The 22788-nt window shown below is 40.2% G+C and overlaps 1 protein-coding gene across 5 annotated transcripts in view; it reads right to left on the bottom strand.

Moving 5' to 3' along the window:
- Positions 1 to 22788, bottom strand: part of cacna2d2a (calcium channel, voltage-dependent, alpha 2/delta subunit 2a) — a 156992-nt gene that overhangs the window by 121785 nt on the left and 12419 nt on the right. For all 5 annotated transcript variants that reach the window (XM_038697010.1, XM_038697011.1, XM_038697012.1 and 2 more), the window contains one exon: positions 22545 to 22626. In XM_038697010.1, coding sequence (XP_038552938.1) covers positions 22545 to 22625 — 81 coding nt within the window. In that variant the 5' untranslated portion in view covers position 22626. The remainder of the gene's footprint in view (positions 1 to 22544; positions 22627 to 22788) is intronic.

Genomic DNA, 22788 nt, shown 5'->3' with positions numbered 1-22788 from the left:
TCTCCTCCCTTCCATCCTCCAGTCAGGGTATTTGTCTTTTAGACAGAGATAAACTGCGGCCTTTTTATTAACTTGCTGATGGTAGGGAATTGTTTTCCCCATCCACTAGGTTTTCACAAACAGACAGCTGCAAAGATTTCCTCCCTATAATTCTTCCCACCACTATTTTCTCTCATTTTCCTGACCCCCCCCCCCCCCCCCCCCCATCATCACCTCTTACTCAGTACTTTATGTAGCTCTAAAACTGCCTGCATGTTGTCCAAGTAATGTCTCAGGCAGGGGCTGCTACATTGCAAACATACAATCATCCAAATTTCATCCCCCATCCCATCACATTAAGTCACAGCAGTAGCAAAATAACACGTGATGACTGTGCATCTATGTGTGAGAGTGTTTGTGGGCATGTAGATTATTTCTTGGGGCATGTGTGCTCCACGTTTGTGTATCTAAAAGACTTGTAACGTGTGAAACTGTGCACATTATGTTTTGATATGTGTGTGAATTTGAGTGGGCCATGGAGGTCCTCCTGTTGAGGAGACAGATCCCCAGGGAGGTTTCTCTCTCTGTAGCGTCTCCTCCACTTCCTCCTCATTTGACTAATTACTGTGCCACTTCCACGCTACTGATGAAGCCTGGCACCTGTCCATCAGTTTAAATGTGAGCTTGGCTTGTTTCAGTCTATTGATCCAAATGGCTAGCTAAACAGCATCTCATCCTGTGCTCCCCTCTAATTTACCCTACTCTTTCAAAAGCATTTTGTACTGCCTCTTGACTGTATTAACGCTAAGACAGGGTTTTCGGTTCATTATGTTTTTAAATAATCAATGTCCAATTGCATTATTTTTGGTTTGCAGCTCACTGCTCACTCTCATAATGTTGGTCGTAGGTCATCCGTGCCAGAAAGTATAGGCACTGCTGCTCTTTCACGCCATCTGTCTGCCCTCTGCTGCAGCTCATATACTCTCATCATCTCTCCCACACTGCATATAACGCTGCTCTGCACATATCTGACCATCTCTGCCAAGCTTTGGCAACTAGATCCTAAACTATTTTGGTCTTTCTGTTTTTAATGTGTTGAATACAATTTTATTTTTTTAAATACTGCTTCTCTGGCAGCCATACTGCTTCCTGTAAACTCTGTAAATAAGACAAGTCATCTTAAATCTCCGCTGCTAAGTTCCCGCTTGTAAAACATCAGTAAATATGAAATGGATAATGAGCTGAGAGAAAGCAACTTGCAGAGCCAGAGCCAGCCGAGTGTGGATCAGCTATAATTTGGAGAAGAGACTTCATAGAGGTATTAGAGCAGCAGAGGTCAATGAGGTGTTATTATATAATTCAAATGGGTGAAAATAGCGTGCTTAGGATGCACAGTAGTGGAATACAGTGCTCATTATCCAAGCATACAGACTTTAACAAAGCTCAACACTGGGAAAAAATCCTTGTCTTAATCCCCTGTCAATAAAAAATTAATTCAGTGTAATTTTCATGATTCTAAATTACATTCAAATTGTTTTTTTACCTGAAATATATAAGTATTAGGAGCAACTTGAGGTTCAGTGTCTTGCTCGAGGACACAACCAACCTTACCATTAAAAGTGGACCCATCGAACCATCTGAACAATAACTAGTTCTGGCAGCAATCTGGCACATTCAGTTTGTTTCAAATTAGTGTTTTTGGAAAGTTACAGAAACAAAAGGAAACTTCACCAGGAACAAATAAAAATGAACAATCTCATCTGTTTGACGCAGTTCCATGTTTTAAGAAAAAGTCTTGGATAGACAGATCTGAGTTCAGTTAACTTGTAGAAGGGAATGTTTTTGCAGTGAACACATTCATAAAGCAGAATCATGCAGTTTCCAGATGTTGGCTTTGAAGTAGGTTCCGAATTTATATCAGAGATAATTTTTTTTTTTTTTTTAAGTATAACAAGTATTAAGTGTAACATATAACTTGGCAAGTTGAGTTTTATGTCTGACTCTGCAGGCCCAGCACATACCTGAGTGACAGTCACGATGACAGCCATTTTGTTCTGGCCCACTTATCTCTTTCTTACCACAGGCAGAACAGAGCAGAGAGGGAGGAATCCAAAGACAATTTAAACCCACAGTGCAGATTACATTTCAAACCTCCCAGACTGAATATTTAACCCTCTTGCCTTTCGATAAGCGATAGGGGGATTTTCACTGACTCAGGAACTCAATTTAACCTCCCCTCTGAGGGATGAGGCTGCCTGAAACGTCCTATAGGCTTGCCCTTGGTGATGGCCGAACCTCTTCCTCCCTCGTCCCCGCTGTCTGACACGAACAGTGGCTGTCTGCTTGGCCTGATAGAGAACAACTCCATGCTAAGTCATTACACACAGAGCACAGCCTAATTACACACAGGCAGCCCCCCCCCGTGTCACCTGCCAACAGGGTCACTGCTCTTAGAAGTGACGGCATTACAGGAACAGCTACACAAACCCCGGTTGAGAGATAAGAGACAGAGGGGACGTCTTCAGTGTGCCATGTGTATGCATTTGTGTGGGTGGCTGTGCTCCCTCAACAACCTTCCAGATCTACCCCTGCTGAGAGACGTCGGCTCCATCCTTTGCTCTGCTAAACGGGCTCTCTGCAGCACAACTCGCAGTCCTAACAGGTTTGCGACGGCACACTAAACTGGACAAGCTCTCAGTGGAAGGAAGATAGTTCTCCATATTGAACATCACAGGGAGGCTTTTGCAGCATGCCAATTCCTGCCAAACTGGCTGTTTCCATGGAAACGTAGCACTTAATGACCGATAACAGAGAACGACCTGGGAAGGAAAAAAAAGAGAGGAGAAAAAGAGAGCAAGTTGAGAAAGAGAGAGGAAAAAAGAAAGACACTGACAGAGAGCGATGGAGAGCGAAAGACGGAGATCTTGTGGAACAATAGAAGCAATTTAGTATCGGAGGACAGCGTGAAGCCTGATTATGTCGTCAGTGTAAATGATCATTAATTTCCTTCTGTCCAGCTGGGCCAGATTAATGCCTACCCATTCTGCACCGTAGAAAGAGAGCCAGGGCTTAACCATTTCACTGGGTACCCCCGGAACAGCAACCATGCCCTTAATAAAATACCAAGCTTGGACCACACCAACGCCCAATATATGCTATAACAAAATATTATATTATACAATTATATAAATTGATTTTTAACAATCAGAAATAAACTAAATAACCTGAGCACCCAGTTTTCTCATAAGCTTATCCCCTATACCTTCAGGCTGTGTAACCTGCCTGTGGTTATTTATTTTAACCCTATATATCTATATCTATATAGATATATATCTATATCTATATAGATATATATCTATAGATATATAGATGTCAGACCTCAATTTAAGGGTTAAAATAAATAACCATCTTTTTTTCTCCATCCAGTGGACACAATAACAACGCCAACCACATCCACAGGAGAAACCTGAACAGGAGAACATGAAGGTGTGTATTTTAAAATACAAATCTGATCCTATAAATAACATTTTCCATGTTGTTTTGAAGCAGGCTCCTGGTGCATATCCACGTCAAAACAAAAGTTTGAATTTGTTCTATCCCAGTGTGGTGTTAAGAGTGGAAGGCAACAGGGCTCAGGACTAACTGGGTGACAAAACAAACCTGTATGGTAAGCCAATTACTTGTCCTTACATTTTTATACATTTACACTATGAGCATGTCACTATATGCTTCTAACCACCAATATATTTAAATTTAGAGCAGTCAGTTTTTTGGGTGGACAAAATATTTGAGGCTGGCTTGTCCCAGGCTTCAGTCTTGAAAGCCCAGGCTAATGAAGCCTCTGAGTGCAACTTCAACAGTTAAATATCTGACACAATAGGCTCGTGTGCAACATATGTCAAATCTCACTCCGCAGACTCCAGGTCAGAGGTGAAATGGCCTGTGTGATCACAAATCAGACGAGAGCAAACATGAGACCGATGTGCTTTGATGTCTCTCTGGGGAGCTCAGTTGCCGGCTTCCACATAACCGGGTCTGATCCCTCTCAGCAGAACTAGAACGCCGGTTGGCTGCTGAAAGCCCGCAATTTCACTCCTCTTTCATGCTGATCTGATTATTCATAAAGCAAGCAATTATATGTCCATTAAACCTGCAAATACAAAAACCGGGATCAACAAAAGTGTCACACAGTTCAGGCCAATTACTGAAAACATCCACAACTTCCAGAAGACAAAGCACATCATCTAAAGTCATGGTTGACTGACAACCAATTAAAATCCAACACTTTAGTTCTTCAACACCTTGGGACCAAATGGTGGCCAAAAACAAAAGGTCACATCTAAAAAAGGTTCAATGTTGAATAAACTAATTTCCAAAATGCACTATACCTCAAAATACATTAAAATCTTTGGCTTTCCTTACAGATGTTGAAAAAACTGTAGTCTTATGCACTTCAACAAATGACCACAATGTCTAAGATCATGTAGAATATGCATTAGACCTGAAACTTCACTCATGAAATTTAACAGTTATAAATTTAACATATTTAACAATTTCAGGTCCGCTGAAGTCATGTGACAGACTGAGATATTTTAACCTGCAGGTAACATTAGACCTAACAAATGTAGTTGATGTTATAATACATAAAGTGCAGCTTTAATCCGCTTAGTTTTACCATCCTTGACATTATTTACAATATAAGTTTTCTTAATGGACTATTTCTTAAAACTAGTAGAACCATGTTAACCACAGAAATTATTTTTGCTCACAAAAGCAAAACAAAAAAGGCAAAATAAACTAATAAAAGTCAGCTAACACTAGTATACTGTTGCAGTCTTGTTGGCTAAAATTAGCAGCTGTGGCTAAGGAGATAAAGCGGGTCGTCCACCTTTCACAGGGTTGCTCCTCTGGCTCAGTGCCATCGGTGTGTGAATGGCTGAATGAGAGGCAAACTTGTAAACCATTTACCAGTAATATACACCAGTTTCCAAGCCTAAAAAAACTGACAACCTTCTGCTGTTTTGGTATCTACAACTTCATGCTTCTTTTTATTTTTTGTATTCACTGGCATTTGGAAAACTCTGTCTCTAGGTGCATTAGCACCACCTGCTGAATGGCCGTCTGGACCTGTAGATATTGAAAAAGTAAACGCATTCATAAAATATCTTTCCAAAACCTGTTTCTTTTAAGTAATTAATTTAATGTTGGCATATTTCAAATCAAGCCTTTCCAATGATAATTTCTAACATGATCATATTTATATTCCTTCAGAGATGATACTAGTTTCCTCCCACTACTTTTCAATAAGACATGTTCAACTGATTGTAACTGATTGCAGTGTGTGTACTCGTGTTGGGTGTCTACCTGGTTTATGAAGTGTGTAATTGAGCTTTCAGTGCCCTAACATTAAATGGGTAATGATAGTCTCCTGCTTCCAGCCTCTACTCCACAGTCTTCCTGCATCACTGTCTTCCCAGTTTATTGAGTCCTAACTTAGTTAACTCAGCTTTACTTAGTAGACCTTGTAAATCAGTTAGAGTAAATCTACATTTACATTGCATTCGACACTAACGTGCATAAGAATATAAGCTTATCAAAACAGAAGTGTGGCATTAATGAAAACAAAAAAATACAGTTATGAACAAACTAATATGGATTATTTATTAAAATTCTGCACATTATCCAGTGAACGTGTAGAAAACGTGTAGAAATTCCAATTTTTACCAATCAGGGGCAAGCAGGACACATATTGCACTTAAAAACCTTTTTGGAAGGACATACACGAGAGGTGACATCTCAAGCTTTTAGTGTCCTTTGTTAGCCTGACAATTCTGACTCCACCAAAAACCTCTCATTTTAGGAGTCAACAGTGCTTGCCATATTCTTTTCAACAGAAACTCAATTTGGATGCGAGACAGTTTAGAACAACAAATTCACAGCGGCAGAGCGACGGCTTCAATCTCCCAAAGTTGTGTGGCAATAACAAAGACAACATTCAAGAAAGAGCAGTCAATCAGCATTTGCATCAGCAAGTGTATGCCAGTGCAACTATTAATGCCTTGAGCATGTGGGCTGCTATTTGAAATGCTCCACAAACACACTATTAAACTAGAGATAAATTTAAAAAAACACATTTAACACAATCTCTCAGAATGAAGGCTAAGACCTTGACTAATGAGCATGTAGGTCTATATCTGTAGTGTGTCACGTCCGGAGAGTATTTTACTTCACAATAAGACACTGCTGTAATATTCAATTTATCAAAAATATTTTCACAAAAACAGTTGCGTCTCTGTAGGATTAAAATGTTCCCTAAATGGTTCTAAAAAATCCCAATGTCAAAAGAATCCACAGGTTACCAAAGCTTCAGCTAATCTCTAGTGGAAGGCAATTAAGGTAATTTGCATAAAATAAAAGTGCTAGAATAACTTACATAAACTTGCACTGTAGCCTGTAAAATCAGTTTTGGATTCACACAAGGTCACAACTTAATTTGAAAATGTGGGCCGCGTAAACTTTCAAAAGAACTGTAACCCTGTAACAGAACATGTATCACATGTGAAGGAAATAAACACAAATATTAAGCAAAAATTGGACACTGTGATAGAAATCATTTACCTTGGTTCTAGTGAATGTATCAACAGTATGCTAGATGCTAGATCAAACCCCTGTAGAATGGCACAGGGCTGCAGAGACATCCGGATGAAAAATGTCCCTGCTTCATCATTTATGTCTCAAATATATGCTGGAGTGTTTGTGTGTGTCACAAATATTTGAGGCAGAGGTACTGTGAACCAGCCTGACTGATGGCTCAAAAGAATGATCCTCTTTAGAGCCGGAAAAGTTTACGCTTTGGCGCATAAATTTGCAAAGCTACAGTACAAAGGAAAATGTTTCATAAAATTCTCATTCTTCAAGCTGTAAGTTTCAATTTCCACTTTAGTGAGCCTGTCACTGTGGTTTCTTTATGTCTGTGAGGGAAAAGGCAGACACAAGAGTCTGACCGCGGCTCTTATACCTGCGTTTCATATCTTCTCCTCATTTATTAGATAATTTCTCCCATACTGCAGGATAATGGGAAGTAGAATGTGGTCATTTAAACAGAATGAAGACCACGGTAATATCAAACCAGTTACATGTTTCAATAGGTCTCCAGTTCCGAGCTAATTTGCACTTTTTCAACTGCATCTCAGCGAGTACATTCAAACAATCAGGAACACATAACTAAAAATTATCTGTATGTCTATTAGTATGCTCTTGTATATACATACGCTACCTGTTACATTAATTGTTAGTGTAAGCTATCTGTAGTTATATGGGGATATTTACCAGTGTACTTACCACTAACCAGTGCCCTATCTATTGCAGAATTCCCTTTAACAACATGCTTAGTTTAACTTTGGATTATTCATTAGTTAAATAACATAAAATACATTGTTTCTAATATCTAATTAATATTTTATTTAACTTATCATTATTTCTTTGTTTCATGGCACCAAGAACAGATACCAATGTCGCTTAAGATAAACAGAATTAATATTCATTATTAATCATTATTCATGTCTATGACTAGCCTACAACAGTGAAGCTAACACTTACACAAAGAAAAAGCACAATTTTCTATACTCTAAGTTGTGTGTTAAGTGTTTTTATGCTTGACACCTCTACTGGCTTCATGGTATCTGGTCGCTATTTGTCCCCCGTTGTAGTTCTGTTGTATTGCTAATTATGTTACTTGCTGTTATTGTGACAATATTTCTCTTGATGGAGTGTTGAGGTTTGTGGTTGCAGTGATAGTTAAATCAAAAGTATGTCGAACGCACAGAGAGAGAAGTGCACAGCTGACCTCGGCTATCAACTCACACAGAGGCTGTAGAGTTGAGTCACACAGAGAGCTGTGACTAAAAGCTGCTAATTTGAGTGCGGAAGTCTACTAGATACAGAGAGACTCTAACTGTGTTAGACACATGCCTTTTGAGACAATAGTCGACCGTATCTTAACGGCATAAGAGCCATAGAGAAGCAAGTGACTACCTGCCAATTTGAAAATAGACATGTGTAGACATGGTTATAAAAAGATAAACGGCAGCTGAACCTTGAAGTGAGTCGGGCCCACGCCTGTGTGTCATGAGCTCGTGTCTACTGGTCATCATTGGCAGATGAGACTGTTCCAAACCCCCAACACATACCAACATACTCCTGAGCCACCTTCAATGCCAAAATCGCTTCACAAATACAGCCCACTGGCAAGCAAAAAAGGGATTTCACTGTCACTATACATGTGTCTCCTTCCTTATGATACAGCTGTAACTGAATCTTTTTCTCATGTACACAAACATACACCTAAGCTCCGCACAGGCACACACACACACACACACGCCTCACTACACTCTTGTATCCTTGCATCGGTATTACATTATGAGGCTCAATCAGTCCTGGATGGACTCTTTATCCTCCTCATTTGACGCTAAATCCTATCCAATACAAACAGCTTTATCCCTTTTCCCGCTCTGTAGACCAACAACATCATCTTTATCTGGAGCAGCTACAAACACACACACAACGTACAAATGCACCTAGATCAGTTCAGCTGAGTGCAACTGAATAATTCATATGAGGAAAATTTACAACCAGCCGTCATTATGGGCAGAGACAAATGTTCGTTTCAGTATGGTACAAGAACTGCGGAACTGGTCTTAACTAAAACGCCACCCTTTAAGCAATGATCCATTACCATTTTATTGACATGCAGAAATAAACTACACCGAAATCACTCTGAAATTATTTCTCCAGGGCTATAATTGCTTTCTGCAGGAGTCTAAAAACAGCACAATACATGAGCCGGCATAACTGATGAATGCCATTTAGTAAAAGGTCCTGACACAAGTGCCAAACTTTACAATGAGAGTGCAAACCCCGTCTGAGTAACAAATCTCTATGTGGTAGGTCATGCCCTCCTTTAGATATCACAACGATCTCTAAATTTTGAACGATGGTTGGTAATGGACCATTAGTGCCAAATCATTAGTTAATTTGAAATTTTTTTTGCAGAAAGGGACTCTTATTTGTCCTCAACATGATGATAGAGACACTGTGTCATTAACTTAATCACTTTGTGGCATAGCTTTGCACTTAATCGCACAGATGATCAAGCGCAAAGCTATGCCACTAACTTATATTACTCTTTATATAGCAGAAACAGATTATGGATAATTTATAAATACTGTGGCTTCAGCTGTGTCCAGTAAGTGTGCTGTTGATAAGCTGAAAATATAAATGAGCTTTTGGGAAAATACACCTTTTTGAAGGATTCAAACCTGCTGAAGATCCATCCACCAGTATCTGGCCGTCCTGTCCCAAATTTCACTAATTTAGCGGACAAAACAATCTCAACTCAAGGTCCACTTACAACACTAACATGTTCCAGAGCTTTCCGCCAGATCACAACAGGTCAACTTTTTGCTTACTCAGTTGTCATTGAACTGTAGATGTTCAAACCTTCCATTAAAGGCCTTGTCACAGCGGGAAAGGCACAGCTGTAAATAATGAATGATGGCTGAATTCCATTTAGTCACTTAAGTTTTAGGGTCCCATTGTTGTTTACTGTCAAGGCTTACTAGGACACCTGAATACAACGAAGCCATTGTTAATATTATTTTTAACATGTGTGCTTTACCTATTTTGACAAGACAAAATGTCTGCTGTAAAAAAGGACTACTGTGAGCACATTGTAGACTTCTTGTCCATGTTGGCTGAAAAGTTGAGCTGATGATGGTTGAAATCTCAGGTGAGTAAGGACCTTGACATGGGATTATTTAAAATTAGGAAGGTTTAAAGGATGGATTTGCCCAGTAACTGTAACACTTTGTACACATATGGACCAAACTCAATTCATAAATTTGTCAGTACGACAGTCAGTGTCCACTGGATGGGTCTTGAGTCATTTTAAGTCTTTCAAGAAGTGGTTGACACAGTCAAAAGCTCCGGAACAAGTAAGCAAGTAAGTGGACCTTTGAGCTGAGATTGCTTTGTCAACTTCCAAGGTCAAGAATGAACTGTCAACCTCAAATTCCCTAATTCGGTCTGTGCTTGTAACGTCGCCTTCAGGCCTGCTAGAGTTATGTAATGTCGTGTCATCCATTGTATTTTGTCTCTTGAAAAACGCTGGTGAAACAGTGCATGGGTGTGCATGTGAAAAAATATACAAACACATATTCCAGACATGACAAACACAGATGTACAATTTAAAAAAGGCAAAAAATAAAAGAGAATGCAGATTTTCCACTTGTTTTAAGGAGTTTCATCTAACAGCTATTGTGTGTGTTTGTGTGTCATGAACACCCCTGTGTGTGCTTACACTGTAAATACAAGCACAGGGGTGCATGCATACAGTGTGTGGGTGTATTTGAATTAACAGTGGTCCTATACACTGTTAAATTTAACCGTCATACACTCATGAAGTGTACGCCAAATAACCATGAGAAAAGACTTCCTACTATAGTACTTACAGCAGAGTGCGTATGTGTGTGGGTGCAGGTAACACAGTAGGATAAGGTAAGGTCTCAGTGGATTAATGAACAACCTCTAGAAGAGACAATAAGAGGCCTTCAGGGGGAGGAGAGGGGAGAGGCCATATTAATGAAATATGAATGTGTTGACTGAATAGCTGTCGTGGCAGCCTACTGATGGCTAGGGGATATTAAAAATACACGACGCAGCTGATGGCTTCACCTACACTGCAGCGACCCCAGCCATCTTTAGACGCCGCTCTAATCAGCATACAACTCATCGCAATCACCCACAGAAATTATCATCATCACACTCTTCATCACTATTCCCTTCCTCGTCATCCTCACCTCTTCATCTACATTATCGCTTTCATCGTGCAACAGAATCACATTGCTGTAGGAAATTGAAGTTGGCCAGATCAATAAATACAATATAAAATTAAATTAGCTGCCAAGATGAGGTGAAAATGTGAAAATGAGTGTTTGGAGGCAAAGGGAGCGGTAACGCTATCCAGTCAAAACAATCAAAAAACACATTTTGGACTCACAAGCAAACAATATGGTGAGAGCACTGCTTCCTGTTATGGATTTAAAAGTGAGCTAAAAAGGGGTGAGGCACATACGCTTTGATGTGTGTACCTGTGTGTGTGTGTGTGTGTGTGTGTGTATGTGTGTGAGTGTGAGTGTGAGTGTGAGAGTGTGTGTGTGACCATGACATCATTTCTACAGTGTCTAATCAAGGAGAAAGGCAGCCAGCTTTTGCAATAGGGCTGTAATGGAAACACAATTGACCCGCTTTAATAAGAAAAACATGATACCTGCACTTTGCCCACACTTTCACAGAGACACAGAACACCTTCACCTCACCTGTGACGACTCGAAGCCTAACCACCTGCAAACAGATCCCTATGTATCTCTACTCTTTTGAAGTTTTATCTTCACTCAGTGAAGGATGGCGATTCGGTGCATGGCAAAACTCCATCTGTTCATTTCAATATGAATGGGTATGTAAGTTTGGTGCCGCTGGAGCGGCAGAGATGTGAAATTGCGGATGGCATGCAGTGTGGCCCCGACACGCAGGGTTAATTCAAACCGCCTTTGATGTCTGCCTGCGTGTGAAATGAGCTGGTGGTCCAGAGTTCACACAAACACATGCCAGCACCACACATACACGGGCCGTCAATGCACATACACGTGTTGTAATCATCACACCAAAGACCTCAAGAGACCACTAGTGTGGGCCACGTGAATCCAAACACATGAAAAATACCTCAGTTCATATCACATACTGTATAGCACCGAAACACCAATGAAAGCTCAACTTTACTGTGTCAGTGAATCTTAAATCCATTGCACTCTTCAGGATTTAACTCCTGAGCATCCCCAAACATTCACTCACATGCCATCCACATCCGCATGACAATGGAAGCTAAGCTGCCTGTAGGCAAAAACAGACTGCTGGCTTACAAACACACAATACCTATGTGAAGAAGATACTGCAGCTACAAAGCAATATAGTCACAATGAAATAACTCTTGATTTTCAGTATTCAGTAACCTTACATCTTCGATTTTGTTTGTGATTGACTTCTGTGTTCGCCAAAGATCTGCAGCCTTCAAAATTACACCTACACAGTTATTAATGTAGTTATAAATCAATTAAATCACATTAAAAAAATGCATTTGGCTTGAATTCAATTAGACCGATCATTGTCATTTTGAAATACATGCTGAGTGATAGTGATTACACTGTTGACGCTAATGTAAATAACAATTGCCACAATGGACTACTACATCTAAACTGGTGACAGAGAAGCAAGAATTCAGTATGAGGAGCGCCTTGGTAGCTGAATGGTTGCAGAGCACGCCACATGGTCGCAACAGTCAATTCCAGCCTGTGACCTTTGTTGCATGCAATACCTTTCTCTCTCCCTGTTTACTATCAAATAAAGGGGGAAAGGTGCCTAAAATGATGGTGGTACCATACTACATAATAATACATAGGCTACACCTGTGTAATGAAGCCATGTAAAGTGAAGCTATTATTGAAACATAAAACACACCAGCATTTAACACATACTGTTGATTAGTATACAAGTGATGAACAGTTTTAGTTTGAAAAAGTAAACTGTAATAATAGTTGGGGGAACGGAAACATTTTTCATTATCTTTCAGTTTTACTGTGAAATAACACATACAAGGAGGTAATGATGTTCTCTTTGTCTCTAATCGGTCCAATGTGTGAATTTCAAGCCTTTTACTACATCCTGCTTTGAGCTCCCTCAATGTTTTATATTAGCCTGCACTTATGAGTCTTTGAGGTCTATAAGTTTTGATGGTCAAAAATGGTAAGCAGACTGACATTTATGTAATATTGATGCTGTCTGAAGGAGCAGAGTTGTGACTGTATTAGTACAAACCATTTGCTGTACATTTACGCATTTTGTGCATAATGCAGCTTCCTCGAAATGACGTTTACATACTACTGATTAGTTTTTTGCAAATTTTGATGGAAACCTAATAATACTGCCTGCCAATGTTTTTTTCCAAGTAATATAAGCTCTACTTTTTTGTACCGCACACAATTTGTAGGGAGGTGGTTGGGGTGGTTACTTTGCGCACAAACCACTCTGACACTGGAGTTCACACCCTGAGTCCTGGGCAGCATAAGGTTTAAAAAACAAAAGCGTGGAGATAATGGCAGAACACACTTCGATCTTCAGCATTAAAAAGATGTAGCAAGACCCCTCTCAGATGGCAGAGTCCTTACAGCCTACATGATCAACAATGTAAAAAGCTTTTCTAGGATTTCCATAGTGGTTCTGCATTTGAGAACCACCCACTGCTGAGGCAAGCCAATTAAAGTTATTCAGAACTGTGACCAATCAATCACAGACTAGTGCAGGTGGAGGAGGAAGAGAAGAACAGGAGGACAAAAACCTCTGAGACTTCAGCGCACACCCAACCTCTCTCACATGCACATATAGCCATAAAAAAAACCAAATACATTTTGTTGACAAAGGAAAATAAACGTCACACCTACCACTTCACAAATAAAGAAGCACTCCCTCTGCAGTGGAATGAATAAAGCACTTCACACCTGGAATTTTCTAGGGCATTACGCCACTCTACATTACCACTGCAACCCACTCAGGGAAGTTCAGTTCTTTTCTCTCTGTCAAGCACAGATTGTACCAAAGACAGGTAATGCCCTCTCTGAAACATCAAACAGAAGACGGCTGAAAATTACACAAGCATGTGCACACACACACTCTGCAAATAATAGTGTAGAGAGACAGACAAGGAGAGAAAAGATCTGCAGCGTAGGCAAAATAAAGCATCTTCCTCTGACAGGGCTGGAGCTTTAGCAGACCTCTAATCCTATTTTGACATATAATGCTATATTGTCTTTCTTTAAACAACTGCAAGCCCCCCCTCCAAAAAAAAAACAGTAGTTGCACGAATGCACTTTGTTTTCCTTGAATTCGTCGATACACAAATATAGCCCCCATATGTCCAAATGTACCACAGTGAATGTCATTGAGATTCAGACACTCCGACCATCTGTGTTTGTTCTGGGCTGACACTTAAAGGGTTGTCCACCCCCACCCCCCACCCCCCCACCACCAGGCTTTTACAGCTCCATCCTGGTAATTCACTGTACTGGCATCAACACGCACAAACACAGTGATATACTGCAAGATGTTTTCAAGTGTGTCCAGAGAAGACATAAAGCCCTGCACACACAGTATGCACCATGTAGCACTGTGTCTTTAAAGACTGCATTATTGATTTCAGTCAGCTGGCTTTCCTCTGACACAGAACAGTTGAAACCTGAAGAAAGTAAAAATATAAATAAATAAAAAAAGAAAACCCTTTTGTTTCAAGGCGGAGATATCTAGGAACCGACAAATCTGCAGACAGCTAAGATGACATATAACCGAATTCACAGAATCCTACTAAGATAAATCATTTGTGGATGATTTATTTTAGAAATATATCATTATAAAATTTGCAGTTCATTTCAGTTCATATTCAAATTAAATATGATCTAATTCTGGAAGTTTTGCAATGGTTCAGCACAACAAAAACTTCTTCTCCATGTTGGGTAAAATATCAGCAGCAGTTATGGTTACAAACAGAATATAAAACTGGGGACAGGGCACTGACACTATATAATCTGGTTCTAGTTTTTCTAAACTGCCACATTTTTATTGCAAAGCTATTTCAAGTAATTCCTTCTTACACTGACCCGGAGATATCTGCATGCAGGGCTGCACTCTGCAGATATATGTATTTTCATTTATATAAACACCGCCAACCAGTGCCAGGCCATCAAGCCAAGGAGCTGAGGAATACTTGTAACCTTCCCCAGTGTCAGAAAACCAATAAAAAGGCAGAAATATGAATACAGTGCGTTTGCGTGCCTTTCTGTTCTCCTGTCAGCCCAGGGGAGACTGAGGCTGGGAGTAACAGGGCAGACTGGCTCTTACACTGCTTAACGTTCAGCTTGCTACTGGTTTTATGTGCCTCTAACGTCCACTGGTTATTTTGTTGTTTTATTTTGTTTTTGTTTGGGGTAAATACACAGTACTAGAGTTGGCACACACAGAGAAATGTGGATTACACAAGGGTTCCAAACTAAATAAAAAAAGTGGTTCACTAACAGACCATATCTAAGCTTTCATGACCCTGATGTGTAACCCTGATGACCCCCCACCCCTTCTCTCTCCTGGGAATGGCAAATGGGATGTCTGAATGGGAATGTAGCCAGGTTTAAAAACTGGGCAGTACATCCACAAGGAGATAGGCCTAGATAACTAGATAAACGAGGTTTATCAATTTATTAATGATTATCATGCATCACAATTAGGGCTTGTTATTGTATTTTAATATTACTGTTACCGTCCAAATATTTGGAAGAATTATGTTTTGATGTTTTGGCAACTACCAAAGAGAGCTAAACATTTCCAGCCCCCTCAGGTATTTGAATCAGGCAACCACACGGGTGCCCACACAGAGGGCGCCAGCAAAACAACACAGGGTCATCTGGCAAGAAAGTTTCTCAGTGGCTCAACTTTTGCCTGAATACAATGCGACACCATCCATCGTGACAGAGCTGTGTGCAAGCGCACTCTGCTGCTAGATTACATTGCATTAAATTTAGCTGATGCTTTTATCCAAAGCAACTTACAATTGCTATACATGTCAGAGGTCGCGCATCTAGGGATTAAGTGTCTTGCTCAGGGACACAGTGGTGGATGGGTCATAGTGGGGAGTTTTTTTCATTTAAAGAGTAATTTCGGTATTTTTAAACCTGGGTACTATTTTCATTTGGGGTCCAAATTACTAGTAGTAGGTACAAAAAGTTATGGAATATCTGCAGTAGATGGTTTCAGCCAGCAGCAGCAAACTGTGGCTGCAATGTATCTCTTCAGGGCAACTTAGCCAATCAAAATTGACGCTCACAAAAAGCTCTTTTTGCCACCGACAGGCTTAGACTGGTGTACCAGGTGTCTGACAACATGGAAAGGATCCCTGCGAGTAACACCCATTGACACCCCTTGTTTTTAACCAGAAACAGAAGCCTCGTTCAAGCACAATTCTCGTGCTGAAATCTCATGAGAGATGATTTGTTGCGGGAAGACGTGAGTCAAAGTTTGTTGTGTTGGAGTAAAGTTAGGAAATAAAATCTTGCTAGCAGTTCCTCTATATATGGTTAACACTGACGAACTTTGACTTCTTTTGTGGAATTAAAAAGAGTTCTATTGATTTTATATTTCTGTGAGGTATCAAAGAGCCCACAATCATTAACAAATTGTAAAGGTGGTGACACCAGTGGATACTGATGGAAAAAAGAGAGACACGTGCATACATTATTTTCAGGAGGAAAAATCCTCTAACTAACTATAAGTTGAAGTCACTCCGAACATGAAAATGTTTGAGTTCCTAAACATTATTGTCGTCGGTTTGGGAGAAACTTCAAGGTCTGCAAGGTCTGCTGCTGCTGTAGATGTGCTAAAATAGCAGTAATTAAAGACCTCAGTATGTGTATTGATGCGTGTCACACAATGACTGTGGGATACTTAAGACAAGCCGGTAGGAGAGAAAACCAGAGCGAGAGAGTAAACTATCTATCCAGCAGAAATAGCCTGTTATGTTTCACACAGCCAGATAACAAGCTGCTGTTGTGTAAGGTCCAGGCCAGAAGATGGAGGGGAAGGGAAGGGGAGGGGAAGGAGAGCTGAGAGAGGAGGCCTGAGTGCTCTCTCTCTCTCTGTCTCTCTCTCCTTTAAAGGTAACTGCTCATGGTGGGAGGAGGGACCTTCAGCTCTTCCTGTAAACTGTCTACAGGCGTAAGGAGCTATTAAATCAAGAAACAAATGGCTCTGATCAGCCCTCACATCATCGTCCACTGATGGATCAGTAAACTGAGAGAGAGGGGGGAGAGAGATGAAGCTGACATCAGCTGTACAAAGTGAGGAGGGGGGTTGTGGAGTGAGAGCAGGGGTGATGTCTAGTATAGCACTGGGCATTTGAGACAGATTATTGGAAATTTCTGTAGTCAGCGATAGTGAGTAAATCCACCAGCACATTTTATAGAGATATCTGTTTGTTGGGGCCGGCTGTCTTGGCCTTGAGCAACCTTCTTTTTCGTGGAAGCAGGAGGGAGGTTTGGAGAAGTACGAGAGACATTTGGAATTGTGTTCGGCCTGCATACAACTTCTCCCTCAAGTCATAAAAAACATACCTGTGCAGACCAAATTGAACCAGAGGCTTCAGCAATGTTAACGACAAAAAAAGAAGACTCACCACACGCACACACACACACACACACACACACACAGTCACAAGCATTCACATGCACAGTGGAGGCACCAAGGTCTGTGCTGGACTGAGATAAACCTGCATCCAGCATGTGGTCAGCAGGCCGACTGATGTAGTGTGTTGACCACACAGCACAAAAAGACACACAGAGCGAAGGGGAAAAGTGAAGGGAAAGAGAGCGACAAAAACTTACTTGGTCATATATAAAATGTCGATGAAAACTGGATGCATCCCACACCCATTCATTGGCACTGTCTTTCCACCCTGCTTCCACCACGTGTGGGTATATTGATCTGGACCTGCGTTGTTCTCACGTTTCCAACAGCAACCGGAAAGAGGAGGGGGCGTGGAGGTGGGGAAGACAGATCCTCACAGTGCAGAGTTATAAAGTGCCATGCCGAACCGAGGGGTTCAGGAGCAGTCATGTGCACCAGGCTAAATTATTCATGCTGATTAGACTCTTCTTATTGAAATGAATTTGAGAGAGCTCAACATATGTTGGGCAGCACTGCCATTTAAGAGGCTTGCTAGATTGAAGTTGTGGAAATTGCAGTGACTTTATTCGTGTATTTATGTTTTTTTGCAAGTCAATGTGTATAAGGCAGTGGTGGAAAGTACATTTACTCAAGTACTGCACATTACTTAAACTATCGACCCCTTACAAAAAATCTGACTGGGTCTCCCTGCCGTGTTTCAGATGTCTATGAGTTTTTAGTGGTTCCAACAAAAAGCAAATTCCCCGTCAAACGTCTCAGATGGCTTCATTTAAATACCAGTTTAAGGCCCACAGAGCCCCAATTATAGAAGACTAGACAAAAGTCCTACAATGTAATGTAAAATGTGTACAGCAGAACGTTCCCCATGTTTCCTATGCCATTAATCATCTCATGACCCTTCAGATTTATTGTGTGATCAACAGGCAGGGGCCCTAGGTTTGGAGCCACGTGACTAACTACCCAACTGTATAAAGTAGTTCAAACTAGTTTCCCTTCAACAAGCTGCAACAGTAAAATGCTGGTAATTATGTGTCAGTCACAGGGGATATTCTGCTGCAGAGGAGTATTTTTATTTTGGATACTTCTTCCCCCACATCTCTCTTCATGAGTATAGTTATATCTTACAGCTACAGTAAGTACAGTGAACCACCTGGTGTCTAAATATGTACATAGTAATATTATCTGTCTGTATCTCTGATAAACCATGAAAATCACTGTAATGACAGTTATGTGGGTGTAAACACACTGCTCATATGTGCCTATTAAAAGTGTTCTGAACAAGCCTGAGGATATGGAAACAATGCCAGTGTCCACCGCTGCCTCTCATCACCACATATTGTAACACATCAAACACAGCAGCGCGCAGGATAATGAGGAGGATAAGCACTATAAACAGCATCCATCTGCTCACATTTAAATTTACCAATTTTCGTCCTTCCCCTCTAACATTTCATCCATCTTAAGTAGTTTGACTCTAAATATAAACACAAAACAGCCTGAACATCCATCTCAATTGTCAAGCCATTCTTCATCCTTTCTCTCTCTAAAAAAAAAAAACCCTCCTCTGTTCTAAATGCCGCCCACTCTCCTTGTCTATCTGCGCTCCACTCTTCCATTCGAAACGTTCAACTCCTCCAATACATCACTCACCCTCTATCTTCCTTTCACTCCCCCGGGGAAGAATAACATCTTGACCAAACCTGGGCAGAATACATTAGAATGTGATTTTGAACATTTAAATAACTTGAGCTTGTTTAATTTTTGGAGACACTCAAAATTTACTAAAAAACTAAAACACATCACATCACAACACAAAAAAATTGTATATCTGTGTTGCTTCTGAAGTCAACCAATTCAAAACATATTCAGCTATTTTTGTGCTGCCCTGTGTTGGCCTTTCTCTCTCTCTTTCGCCCGCTACCTCACTTGTCAGAAAAAATAAAATCTCAACCGAGAGGAACTGCGCAGACCACATTATATTCAACTTACTTCCTTGTCTCTTTCCATGTAAGACAAACTCAAAAATAATTTGCACACACTTTACATTTTTTTTTGTCTGTGAGAATAAACTGCGCATGAAGAGGAAGGGGGCGCAGAGGGAGGCAATCTTGTTACCAGCCGGCATAGCCCTGGGAAGATTTCTATCAGACACACGTATAGAGAGAGGCATCCATTTAGAAAATGGCTTTTCTAGGCATGCTGGGCCATTTAGCACACCCTGTGACGACTCCTGTTTGGGGCCATGATAAATGTTCTCTCACACCCGCCCTGCGCACACTGTCAGGACAGCACACACATGCACACCCATCCTACACTAGACATAACTGGGATGGACATAATATTTTTAGAGCAACTGGCTTCATTTGGCCTACAGAGGAAACTTCAGCGATAGTAAATGATCTTAAATCCACAGAATTTACAGACCACTCAACCAGAGATAGGGACTCGAGTTTGCGACCTGGATTTGAGTTGCACTTAAGTCGCACACACTTGAGACTTTACTTCAGATGTGTTCCCAAAAGACTTGAGACTCGACTCGGACTCAAGATTTGGGATTCGTGAACAATCTCTATTTTATGTTCTTTCTGTTTTTGGCACATTGACATTATGAAAATGTCTGAATGTGCTCAGCCAGAGGTGACTGTAAAGCCACAGCAACAAAACCATTTGTCACTATTGGCTGTAATAACGTCACACAAACAAAAAATCACTAAAAGCAACATCTGCGTTATCAAAATAAAGAATGCTGGATCGACCACATCAAACCCGAAAAGGCAGCCAGATAGGTGAGTCACCTGGACGGTTAACAAACATATTTAAACTAGCACAGCATCAGCTATCTAACGTTAGCTTGCTTCTAGCTTAGAAAACTCCCTTAGCTAACTTGATTAGATCGGCGTTGGCTAATTATTTTGAATAGATGTGCGAGTGTTTGTTTGCTTGCCACACTTGTTCACATGCTGGCTTTGCCATGACTATAAAACTGGTCATGTAATGTAATCTTCCACGTTCTGCTGCCACCATCTGCTGACTAAAACCGGGACTACGTTAATTATTAACGTCAGCTACAGGCAGGTTACAGGTTTATTATTTACCACGTAATGGTTTAAGAGGATAGAGGAATGTCTTAATTTAGAGTAGATTATAAGCTGTCATTATTTAGACCATAGTATTATTGCATGCCTAATAAAGTTAGCAATATTTTCCTGTTAGCGGGAGTACCATTTGACTATTTCAATTTTTCAGACAATACTTTTATATAGTCTATATAGCTGTATTTTCATGTTGCAAGGCAAAATACAGTTGTTAACTTTAAAGAAAAGCTTTCATTGTCTGTCTTTTAATATTTCATTACAATGATTTTATAGTTTGAAGTTATCAAATACCACTAGTCAATGTGGATACTATATGGTAACAGATAAAGGAGTGATGATAGTACAGTACATACTTTGAATTCCTTAGATATAGTTATGCAGTGTTCTAAGAAGACCGAATGGCATGCACTAGATGAACGCTCATTACAAAAACTTGACTTGGACTGTAGTTCAGAGACTTGAGATTTGACAAAAAATAACTTGTGAGCTTTTCTGCACTACGCACAACATCATGTCTATGTCACATCTACTTACAACAAGTAACTAAGAGACACCATAACATATTTAAACCATACTTACAATAAATACATAACATAGCGCTGAAACAATAACTCAAATAATCGACTAGCCAAATTACTTATAAATGACTTAGGAATAATTAAGCAAAAATCTCAAACAGTTCCGCCTTCTCATTTGTGAGGATTTGCTAATTTTATTTATCTTATGTGAGGATAAAAGTCATTTCTCAATATTTTCTGACATTTTATAAACCAAACGAGAAATCAATTTATCAATAAAGTAACAAATGAACTAAAGATAATCATTACTTGCAGCACTTATGTATAAAAACATTATATATACACATATAAATACTGTACATATAGTTTACTACCAACTGCTATATATACAATGAGTTGTATCATATATCCAGTTCAAGAAGAAGACGTGTACAGGAGACATGTTGTGACCTTCAGGTGAAAACAATGCCTCTCCTAGTTTAGTGATATTATTTTAGTTTCAGGTATGTTGAAGGATGACATGCTTCTTCATGGGGTGAGAAAATCCGCCTTCCTCCTTGGCTTTTAAATGCCTTTCAGAAACCTTTTGGGTTACCTCAAAAGTGCACTGTCACCAAGATTAAAGCAAGATTGTTTTTCACAAATTAAGACATTTTGGAGATACAGATAGCAACAATATGCTTTCACCTTGAAACCAGTTGTAACAAATAAAATATTTGCACAAGCTGCGAAAGGCAAATATTTTGACGGGTAAACATTCTCTGTTCTATATTGTTTACACTGGGTAGGTGCTAAAAATCAACCTATCTCTATCATGCAGTCTGCGCGTCTGCCTGTTATCCACTAATGGTCATTAACCTTTAAACCAGCACGATCACTGTCAACTCACTTCCTCCTCTCTGGGATCCATCAATGTTGCCACCACACTAACCACTGTTACTGCTAGCATTAAAGCCGCCACAGGCAGCGTACCGGCTGGATGAATCACACTCACCCATACAGCAATAATGAAGCATTTATCTCAGGGTGCATTACAAACCCTGGAAGCCCGGCAAACATGCGCACATGGCAGAAACGTGATGAAACAGTGTCAATCACACTCGGCCCAACCATCTGCTCTACCACAAGACAGACACGTGTTACACACAGCCTCAAACAAGGACGTGGACACAAACAACCAATGCCATATTTGGCTAAATGTGTCAGTCTTAGCAAGTCATTTGGTGTTAAAACTTTTAAATGAGATGCTTCTTAAAACAACTGACAAGAGCTTGATAAATTGTTAAAATCATTTCACATTTTTCTCAGTGTATCTAAACTTTAAAACACTGATTTCACAGTTTAATCCAGAAGCCTGAGGAGTGAGATTTGGCTCAAGGAAATATTTGGAGGAAAAAAGGCTGATCTCCACTGGAAAAAAGTATATTTATCTCAGACTAAAATATCTTGAAAAGATCTACATTTTTTGCAGTGCTCATACAAAAAAGAAACCCACATTGCCTCGCAGACACACATACACACACGTGGGAGCTTATGTTGTACAATCTATCCCAGTGAAATCTTACTGATTAAGAATGCAGGAAAATGTGCCGCGTCACATGCAAGCATGACGTCAACTTACCGATCTCATCTGCTGAGTTCCGGTGACGTGCTGCAGAACCTTTTCCAGCTCCTTCTCAATGCGTCCGGCCCAGTGAATCATTCTGGAACAAAAAAAACAAAAATAAATTTTCAATCTGCAACACTCGGCGTTATCACCTGAACATGTCATCTCACGAGCGTTCATTTCTCATCGTTGCATGTTGAGTGCGTGTGCTTGTAAGACTGAGACAAAAAGAGCCTCTCCCCATCTTTGTGTATATCTC

Source organism: Micropterus salmoides, unplaced genomic scaffold (assembly GCF_014851395.1).
Source record: "Micropterus salmoides isolate LMB-PRFRI ecotype aquatic unplaced genomic scaffold, ASM1485139v1 Ms_hic_scaffold_4, whole genome shotgun sequence".
In the NCBI taxonomy this organism is placed as follows: Eukaryota; Metazoa; Chordata; class Actinopteri; order Centrarchiformes; family Centrarchidae; genus Micropterus; species Micropterus salmoides.
This window is presented reverse-complemented; position numbering and strand designations above follow the sequence as displayed.